The sequence below is a fragment of the Furipterus horrens genome, unplaced genomic scaffold (assembly GCF_987537825.1).
Source record: "Furipterus horrens unplaced genomic scaffold, mFurHor1.1.pri manual_scaffold_1, whole genome shotgun sequence".
Taxonomy (NCBI): Eukaryota; Metazoa; Chordata; class Mammalia; order Chiroptera; family Furipteridae; genus Furipterus; species Furipterus horrens.
The window spans coordinates 64886857-64897524 of record NW_028327171.1 but is presented as its reverse complement, the minus strand read 5'-3'; the positions used below and the strand labels follow the sequence as shown (position 1 = coordinate 64897524).

At 34.3% G+C, this 10668-nt stretch overlaps 1 protein-coding gene across 1 annotated transcript; it reads left to right on the top strand.

The window, feature by feature from the left end:
• The first annotated feature begins 1209 nt into the window (after window positions 1-1209).
• RBM11 (RNA binding motif protein 11) lies at window positions 1210-10274 on the top strand. The gene is made up of 5 exons (XM_090287769.1): window positions 1210-1394; window positions 5143-5305; window positions 6615-6687; window positions 7873-7969; window positions 9880-10274. Exons 1-5 carry the CDS (start codon window positions 1299-1301, stop codon window positions 10165-10167), a joined length of 717 nt encoding a protein of 238 aa, XP_090143895.1. The 5' UTR covers window positions 1210-1298; the 3' UTR covers window positions 10168-10274.
• Window positions 10275-10668: the final 394 nt, after the last annotated feature.

Here is a 10668-nt window from a genome sequence, read left to right as displayed (position 1 = left end):
ACAAATACAAAGATTTTACCATTCTGTCATATATGTAGTAGGTACATATGCATACAAATATTGGATCTTACTATAGCGCCCAGCAGCCATCCTCAAGAATGCTAGTTGCAGTCCCCAAACTTGCTACGTGCTCTTTCCAATATTCCTTGATATAGGTTTTTTTTTTCAAGTTCAAATGCCTTCTAGCGTCTGCCTAAAGCCTCTGCAGTCATTTTCAGACTTCTCTAGGAAGTGCTTCCTAGGTGAATAAACTTCAATTTTAGCAGTCTGTTGTATCCACATCCATTAATGAATTCTTTCAAAAAGAATGTTATAAAGAATGTAATTTTAACTGGCTCAGTGCCACAAATAGAACTACAGTCACTTTCAAGTGCCCATCAATAGATGAGTGGATAAAGAAGATGTGTTACATATATACAATGGAATATTACAAAGCCATAAAAAAAGAATGAAATTTTACCATTAGCAACAGCATGGATGGACCTAGAGGGTATTATGCTATGTGAAATAAGTCAGACAAAGACAAATAGCATATAATTTTACTTATATGTGGAATATAAAGAACAAAATAAATTAACAAGCAAAATAGAAATAAACTCATAGATGGAGCAATCAGACTGATGATTGACAGATGGGAGGGGAGTTTGAGGGACCAGGTGAAAAAGTTGAAGGGATTAAGAAGTACAAATATGTATTTACAAAATAGGTATGGTGACGTAAAGTACTGCATAGGAAATATATTCAATAATATTGTAACAACTGTGTCCGGGTCAGGTGGGTACTGGAAATATTGGAGGGAACACTTTGTAAAGTATATGATTGTCTAAACATTGTGCTGTATGCCTGAAACTAATACAAAATAATATTGAATGCAAACTGTAATAGAAAAATAATTTTTTTTTGTGGAATAAAAAAAAAAAAGAATGTAATTTTAAAATCCTAATGATTTATTCATTTCCTCTTTGGAAACTGATCTCCCATTACCCTGGGAGCTTCTGTAACGCAGTTAGTATAACTCAGTCTCTACAGAAATGTATTTAAAATGTTGGTTGAATAAATCCAGAATCAATTAATAATGTCGCGCCCAAGGACTACAGCAGGAACTCCACAAGAATGGCCCAGCCAGACTCCGGGGCGGGGCGGTGGGTGTGGCCCGCGGGGCGCCAGGGGCGTGGCCCGAAGCCTCGCTCCGCCCCCTGCACGGCCCTTTGGTCCTTGGCCGCCGCTGTCTAGCTCCTACGGCGCAGGAAAACGGCGAAAGGGGCGGCGTGTTGGCCTTCTCGGCCAAGACAGGAGGGATGTTCCCTGCTCAGGAGGAAGCCGACAGGACGGTGTTTGTGGGGAATTTAGAGGCCCGTGTGCGGGAAGAAATCCTTTACGAATTGTTCCTTCAGGTACTGTCGGTGGGGAAGGGGCTACCTAGGGGGCGGGGCGCCTCGAGCCCAAAGTGCAGCCGGAGGGGCGAGGCACACCTGACCATCTGGAGCCCGGCCCCCTTCCCGCCCTAACCTTGTGCCTAGGTTTTAATTTCGTGATGCCTTGCACCTGTGTCCCGGTGAGTAGTTGCGTAGTGAAGTGACACAGTGTGCGTCCCCTCCTTCCGCAGTGCAAGAGCCCTGGGAATGGGCAGTGGTTGGGCTACGCCCTTAGTAAGGGCTTCGTGGAGGCTGCCTGGGCCTCGGAGGAGCTCAGTGAGAACAGAAAACAGCCTTGTCACTGTCTTTCTTCAGGTGATAAAATAAGCATCCTCACGCCTTACATCCCGCGAAATGAGTGACATAGTCTTTAAATGTTACTCTATCCGTTACTTTTCCTCTAAGCCGTTTTATGTGGGGGGTGTCTGATTAATGAGATTTGAGATGACTTTCTCAGCAAAATCATGACTGTGACCAATTAATAACCTGGCCCGTTCCTTTTATTTCATACTAATAAGACTTGGACACTGCAGACCTGTCACCTCCAGAATTAGGCCTTTTGTCTCCTGGAAACAGTCACCTACTCTATACACCTAAGTCTCACTTGCTAAAGAGATATCCTCACTCAGCCATTCATCTGACCGGTTAATGGTCCCGAATTCCATTTTAAACATTACATAAGGTGCTGGGCATATAAATTTAAGAGACAGACTGATCTTTCTAAAAGGGAGAACTTAAAATTAACTACCATGATCTAGGATAAGCTACAGAAGAGAGGGGTACACAATATAGCAAAGCTGTTTAATTTGAGTGTGAGTTCTGCTGCCAGCAATGTGACCCGGGGCAAGTAAGTGAATGTTAAGTGCAACAGTTTCCTCACATGTTGCATGGAGACAGTAGTATCTACAGTATGATGCGTGAAGGTTAAAGAAACTAATACAGGTAAAACAGAACTGAGCTTGGCCCTTACTGTTTATTATTGCTGCTGCTACCACTAATAGTACTACTAATGATACCTCAAGAGAAATCAGGAAAGAGTGACTTGCCCCTATCAGAATGAAAGAAAGTTGCAAGCGAGACAACAGAAAAGCTAAATTTCCAGGAGTAAGTATGAGTACCAGCCATGAAAAAGGCTCTTTATTTAGGTTTTGAAAGGCCCTATCTGTGTCTGAACTAAAGCACTCTGTTAATTATAGATACACATAATTTGATACAGACAATTTCTTCCAGGAAATGTTTTAATATTTGAAAAATAGTGTTTAAGTATGTCTTTTATGCTTATCCTTCTAATAACTTCCCATCTTTTAAACTTGCTTTTAAAAGTCTGCTCTAATACTTGAATTTTCCTATAGTTATTTTCCCGTAGTGTCATTTAAAACTTGTCTAACTAAAAAGCAGGAGAAGGAAGGGAGAAAGGGATGAAGAGAAAGGAGGAAAGGAAGGAAGGAAGGAATGGCTGACTTAAATCATTCTTTTTCTCTAGAATAATTTTTATGTTGAGCCTCCAAAAACGAAGGGAGGTGGGATAAGGCATGAAGGCCCCCATATACATATGTTATTTTTAGTCATTAGGAACTGGCTATAAGGCGATATAATATAATTCTCATTTCTTTATTTCTACCTAAACAAAATGTTCATCTTTTCTAATAATCAGGCAACCGAGCGTATGTTATTATTTTGCCTAGGTCCTTCTAAATTCTAGAACAATGATTTTTAACTGGTGTGCTGCAAGAATTTTTAAAACATGCAGTACCTGATTATTAGGGTCACCAACTTCTTTTCCCTTAGAATGTCAAATTTTTAAAAAATGACAACAGTCAATATAACAATAGCTGTCTGATATGAATGAATCAAAATTATACCATATTTTTTGTCAGATCAGTAAAAATATATATAATATATTTTTGGTATGCTTTAGAATTTTAGTAATTAATTTATGTGTGCCATAAGATGAAAAAAGGTTGAAAATCGCTCTTCTGGAAGAAGTTGCTAAAGTGAGGGATCTTTGAGAGAGGCTTCAACCCAGCAAAACCTAGCAAATCTTGACAACTGCAACACTATGTTTCATTCTGATAAAAAGGCTATAAGCTGATGTGATTGTTGCTACAAGAAAAATCTCTTGTTGAATTTTATCTTTAAACATACTTTGGTATATTTCTGAATTTGTAAAATTCAAACCATTTAAGATACTCTGTCCCTTTGTGATTCCATATATTTAATATCAGTGATAGAAAAGTACTGATTAAAATTGGTTTATTATTATACATTTATCTCTTTACTAGTGTCTTTCAAATTTCCGATTATTCTTTGAAGTGAGAAAGTAAGATTTTAATCTTTGTACTTTTAACTAAGGAATGGTGGAATAGAGATTTTGAGGGGAAAGATAATGAATTGTTTCAAAAATGTCGAGTTTGAAGTACCATCACACAGAATTCTCTAGGAGACTGTCTCCTAGCAAGAGGCATGAAAGAGGAAAATGAGTAGAAAAAACAGATTTGTTGATGAAGTGGCCCTTGAAGCCAGAAGGGAGCATGAGCTAGTGCACGAGAAAGGAGAGAATGAAGAGAAGACTGAGGCCTGGCCAGGTTAACTCAGTTAGAGCGTCATCCCAATATGCCTGATCTCTGGTCAGGGTGTCAGGGCACATATAAGAACCAATCACTGAATGCATAAAGAAGTGGAACAACAAATCAAATTGCTGTCTGTCTGTCTCTCTTTCTCTCCCTTTTTCCCTCCCTCTCTCCTCCTCCCACCCCCTCTCAATAAATCAATTTTTTTTTTAAAGACTGAATCCTAAAATACAGGATCATCTTAAAGATAATTTTTTTCAGATTAAAATAAATTTTTAAATATATTTGTCATCTCTACAGAGAAAATGAATCAGTCTTGAATTATTGTACAATTTAAAGGTTTGAACCATTCACTATCAAATGTTAGCAGTTTATAAGTCTTTGTGAGTACTTCCTCTGATCATTATGTAAAATTTTTCTTAGTTATAGTTTACAAAATTATAATTATAATTTTTTGTTTTTTGTTTTATAATATGTGACTATACTTTTTTATTCCATATTGTTAATTATAGGTTTTACTATCAATGGAATAAAAATATTTCAATATATGGTATTTTATTCCACTTTAATAATATGCTATGAAATAATATTCTCCATTTGGATTTAGAGACTTTTTGATTTTTCATTAATTATAGATAGTGCACCTACTTAAAAGTCTTAAACATATTAAAACATTTTTTGATGGAAAAACAACTTCTTGGCAGAAGAAAATTAAGCTGTGATATAATGTTGCCAGCTTTTTTTGCCATAACCAGCATTGGGTTTGTCATTTTATTTTTAAGTTATACACTGTTACTATGTATAGAGACACATAGTATTTTAATCTTAGATTTAATTACTCTTTAAATTGTTTTGTTAAGTCTAACTATAGGGTAACATAGCTTTCCTTTCAAGATTTGGATCTATTATCTAGAATTTCCTATTACGTAGAATTTTCTATTCTTTATGCCATGAATATTTCTTGATAAGCTAGAAAGTCCCAAGAAAGTGTGATGAAGTGTAATATTTATTGTTAGAAAAATACACTATTAAAAGAGCTACATAAAGCTGTTATTGCTAACAGGTTTTTTAAAAATCTGAAGGTAAATATATTTGATTTATCTGACTGTAAAAAAATCTTTAGATTTATGAGAAAATAATTTTTAAGTTTTTTATAGGCTGGGCCATTAACCAAAGTGACTATATGCAAAGACAGAGAAGGAAAGCCGAAGTCTTTTGGATTTGTCTGCTTTAAACACCCAGAATCGGTGTCTTATGCCATTGCTTTGCTGAATGGAATTCGTTTATATGGAAGACCAATTAATGTGCAATATCGATTTGGTATGTCTATCCAAGTGAGTTTTGTTGACCGTGGTTTTCTCAGAGGTGTAAACATTTTGTTTTCTATACATATAGCATAAGACCAAAAAAAGTGCCCCCATAGTCTCTATTAAGTTTTCTCAGAACACATGTCTAATTCATAATGGTATTTAATTAATTAGTATTGCCAGTTGCATTGTCAACCCTACTGCGTCTCTTCTGTATTAATGGTTTTAATGTTCTATTTTTGTATCAGCCAGCAAGTATCTATGATAGTTGCTATTGGCTTTTATAATTTAAGCAAATTTAAATGAAGTAGGAACACACAACTCTAGCTTTTCTATAGCAAGATTATGCTCATCCTTTTGTCATTGCTAATGAATGGTATCAAATACCTACTATGTATTTGAAAGATAGGATGGGTGACTTGGTCCTTCTCCTAGGGGAACTGTGCTATATATATTGCCCTGGATTTAAGCTCCTGTAAAAGCAGCTGACCAAAGCCAGCTGCCTGGTGACCCTTCATAGTGGTGAAGGAATTCTTCCTGACATGAATGGCCTCAGGTGCATTCTGCACGCATGCCAAGAACTGATCATCTTTGATTAGCTATCCAGAGAACACTGTGCTAATACTCTAGCCTTTTCAAGTCTGGAGGAGCTGATAGAGGCAATGCTTATGTTTATGTTGCAGTGTTCGCAGTGCTTATAATGCTTCCCTCCTTCCCTCCCTCAAATAATTCAGGCTTACTGATATATCCCTTGTCTGTTTGTTTTTTATTCATCTTGCTAAACAAAAACACATAAGAATACAAAACAATACCTTATTGCAAAGGAAAAGTGCTTCTCTTTGCATTTCATTTTTTTAATGTCTTTGCAAAGAAAATTGGCTGCATGATGCTCTCAAATACTGTCCAGTTAATTTATGTTCTGACACCTAGCCAGTTGCTTAGTGTCCTCTGTAATGTTGCTTTGTCAATGCAGTTTAAAGAACCCATGCCTTATCCATGGGAGGTAAATAACACTGATTATTTGCCATTTTTAGTTTTCAGGTGTGTAGAACAAAACAGCATGTATCTTATGTGGTCCCATGTCAATATAATTCTTTTGTAGAGCCACTGCTTTGAATAAAGCCTGATTATAAGTCAGTCACTTATAATAATATAAACGGTCTGTAAATGTTACTTGGGAGACCAGAGATATATTCATGTATCTTATATAAGTATAGGATTTTAATTAATACTATGTCCTCTTGAGTTTGGAGCTTTTTATGGTTTAATGTTAGAATTCAAATTGTGCCATGAAGTAATCCATTATTCTATTTACTTTAAAGGGAGTTCCCGCTCTTCTGAACCAGCAAACCAAAGTTCCGAGAGTTGTGTTAAGATAAATTCACACAACTATAGGTAATTAAAATATTTTTCATGAAGGTAAAGAAAATATACATGTTCTTGTGCCAGGAGGAGTTTTTATATAAATAAACATGTTCTTGTGCCAGGAAGATTTAAATATATTTTGGAATATTGTAAACTTTACCATTTAGGCATATGATAAAATTAAGGAATTCATTTTTTTTCTGAAACCATGAAAAATGACAGAAAATATTTTTATTTAAATTCACGCATATTATTTTCAGCAGGACATGGGTTTTTTATTTGTTGTGTTCTTTATAGTTTATTATGTTCTTTTCATAGCTATTAAATTATTTAAGCATCCAAAGTTTCACTGTGGTGGATCATTCACGCTTCTGTGATGCTACTCTCAATACATAAATGGGATATCCACCTACTCATTTGACTGCTTCCCCTCATTTTCCTGCCCTAATCTTTGCCTCTGTTTGTGCATGTTAATTTCCCTCTTCCCACAGTATACTTTCTGTCCTGAGGATTAGTAGTATTACATTAAGACAGTGGAATACTATGGAACAAGTAGACTAATGAGGACTAGCTATAGATCTAGTCAGTATTTATAACATTGGAATTTACTGAACATCTTCACAGAAGAAAATATGAGGTATTACAATTTTAAATGAAATTTTAGAACAACACAGTTTGTAAATTAGCGATTTTTATTATCTTAATTAATGTGTAGAAGAAATCAGCAAATACTCTCGTTAACATCAGCAGTCCATTTAGGAAAGAACATAATTTATATAGTCAGTGAATATACAATCAAAAATAAATTGAGGAAAATTTCTATCTTTCTCTTACTTTTTAATACCTGGAAAGGATTGAAGGTACCTTTGGTAATTATTAATGACTTGCTCTGCTGTCTTATTATCTAAGTGTTCTTTGCCTTTATAAAATTAACATTGCTTAACATTTTCTTATCCAAAAACCAAATATGACTGCTAAATTGATATTTCAATATGTAGTAATTAATAAGACTTAAGGTAGTGCTATGTTAGTACATTATTAATATAATAACTGATTATTTGTAGATATATGTTTAAAGTTAACTAATCTTAACTAAGCTCTCTTAGAGTAACTTTTTATTTTTAATTATGAAGAGCTGTCTTTTTTTCTTTTTAAGGCAAAAGGACATTTGAGGGTAGAAATTTTAACTTTTTATTTTCTTTTACCTTTCCAAAGAAATGAAGAAGTCATGGGGAGATCTTCCTTTCCCATGCAGTTCTTTCCAATGACTAATGCAGCTTTACCGCAAGAATATGTTTTCTTTCAGAAGATGGTAAGTTCGACATGCCATTGGTTCAACATACTATATGATGCAAACTGTGAAGAATATGAAAACTGTTTGGAACTTAGAGTGTTCGAATCTAAACCTGGGACAAAGGCAGTAGCTTCTCGGAGCTCTTTTCCCCAGTGACAGTTGGTTCTACACAGTCATCTTAAGTCCAACACATAGTATCTGAACAAACAGCCAGCATGTCAGTAGAAAGGGACAGATGTCAGAGATGATGCACAGTGGGCCAAGTATAATATGAGTAGAGTTTTCATTTAATTGACCATTTTAAAAGGTATTTTTAGATTTGAATAATTTTATTTAGCAAATCATTTATATATAATGCAGACAATCACAAATATATTGCTTTTGGACATGGATTTTTAAAGTAATTTTTTAACTAAAGGCAAAGATTCTCAATGTAGTAAACTACATTATTTCCAAAGACTATCAAAAATATGGTTCTGGACTAGAAATCTTAATTAAGATCTTTATTATTAAAGGGGAACTTAGAAAATTGTTGTTATTGTTTTTCAGCTCCTTATTTTATTTTTATTATGCATTTTTATCCACACCCAAAGATATGCTTATTGATTTTAGAGAGGGCAAAGGGATGGAGGGAGGAGAAGAAATACTGATTGGTTGCCTCTCATACACACCCTGACTAGGGACCGAACCCACAACCTAGGCATGTGCGCTAACCGGGAATTGAACCCATGACCCTTTGGTATATGGGATGATGCTCCAACCAATGGAGCCACACCAGCCAGAGCTCAACTCCTCATTTTATACAAAATAAAACTGAGGTCCGAGAATATTAATCAACAAGCTCAAGGTTGTACTTGTTAGTGACAGATGTGGGACTATAATGTGGGTATTCTGATTCACAGGGTGGGATTTTTTATAAACATCTAGAATACATATGAGCCTCAAGTTTTTTAAATAACCATTTTCACTTTTGTAAACATAAGGAAAATTGATAATTTAACTTTTGGAGAAACCTTTTCTTAGTTACACTGAGATATTAGTAAACCATCAGTTCTCATCTAAAACTGTCAATATCATCCCAGCGTTTTTAATTTTTGGAAGAAATGAGAAAAACACACACACACACACTCAGTCACTCTAACGTTATCTCTACTAGTCTTTAATGTACTTGAATAGTCAGAATTTTGAGTTAAATATTACTTTAAAATGAAAAGCGTTTATCATAACTATTAACCGTGATATACAATATGGTGGCCATTAGCCACATATGAGATTAAGGAACTGAGTTTTTAACTTGACTTAATTTTAATTAACTTAAATTAAAATTTGAAACAGATGATTCAGTTATTGGAAAACTTACATATATTTAAAAGGACTTGGGTATGTGTATTTACTTTTTCAAATGTAAATTTTATGTAATGCAAATTTAGATCAAGTATTTTCTATGAATATTTACCATCAGAATTAAGATATTCTATAAGTATAAAATGTATACCATAATTTGAAAACTTAATATGAAAAAAGAAAGTAAAATATGTCATCATAATTTTTATATTTGGTACATGTTGAAATGACAATATCTTGGATATTTTGAGATAAAGTATATTATTCAATTGCGCCTATTTCCTTCTTATTTTTTTTATTGTGCCTACTCAAAGATTTAAAACTACACATGTGACTTGCATTTTATTTCTGTAGGACAGCACTAAGCTATATTGTAATAAGCTATACATTATCTTAAATCTTTATGTTAACCATTTAAGGAAACTACCACATTCCTACTTTGCAAAGTCATGGCCTTTCTTATATTAATACACAGTTTGGTTTGCTTGTAGTTATTTGTATAATGCATTTAAACTGTAAACTTTTTTTTACCTTTTTGAACTTGTTTTGGTAGATGAATGTTTTGGTGTTTGTTTTCTCCACAGCAGTGGCATGCATATAATCCAGCACTGCAGCTTCCTTACTGTGAGATGACAGCACCACTTCCTAGTATCACATCAGTGCCTCCTTCACTAAATCATGCTTCAGATCTAGAGGCGGGACCCAGCTCTTATGAATGGACTCATCAACAACCACGTGACTCTGATCTTTATCAAATGAATAAAAGAAAGAGACCAAAACAAACCAGTGATAGTGATAGTAGCACAGAAAACAATAGAGAAAATGAACATCGGCAAAAGTTCCAAAAGTGTAAGAAGAAGAAAAGATATTAGTATTACCTTCAAATGAATTTATCTACACTAGTCATAATGCCTTTAAAAGGAAAAAAGTCTGTATTCTACTAAATAACCAATTTAATGGCTTTCTTGTCTTTTTTGAAGTATACAATAATATGACATCTGCTTTGCTATTGAAATTTTGTTTTGAATGACAAAAACTTAAAAATAGTATAATTACTATTTTTTGTTTTTGTAATCATATTGTTGACACATTGTCAACAAGATACATGTTTTGAGTGATATATTTTAGTACTGATGATGAAATTGTGCTAAACTGTCCATCAAAACTCACTTACTGAATACTTATGGATAAGGCACTGTGCCTTCCTAAATTCTCGTTTCTATGGTGTGGCAGATTTCCTGAATGAAACTAATGCAAAATTTAAGAATTACATGTTGTTCCTAACATAAAAGGACTAAGCATGCTTTAGTTTCCTTTGATAAAAACATTTATATTTTATTTCTCAATATGTTATTTCTGAGCCTTATGTTCCT

Bases quoted from the DNA above. Each gene is read 5' to 3' on its own strand.
- RBM11 (XM_090287769.1), top strand. From the start codon at position 1,299: ATGTTCCCTGCTCAGGAGGAAGCCGACAGGACGGTGTTTGTGGGGAAT. The intron at 5,306-6,614 runs GTATGTCTATCC...TTTACTTTAAAG, and splicing joins TAATGTGCAATATCGATTTG to GGAGTTCCCGCTCTTCTGAA. The intron at 6,688-7,872 runs GTAATTAAAATA...ACCTTTCCAAAG, and splicing joins ATAAATTCACACAACTATAG to AAATGAAGAAGTCATGGGGA.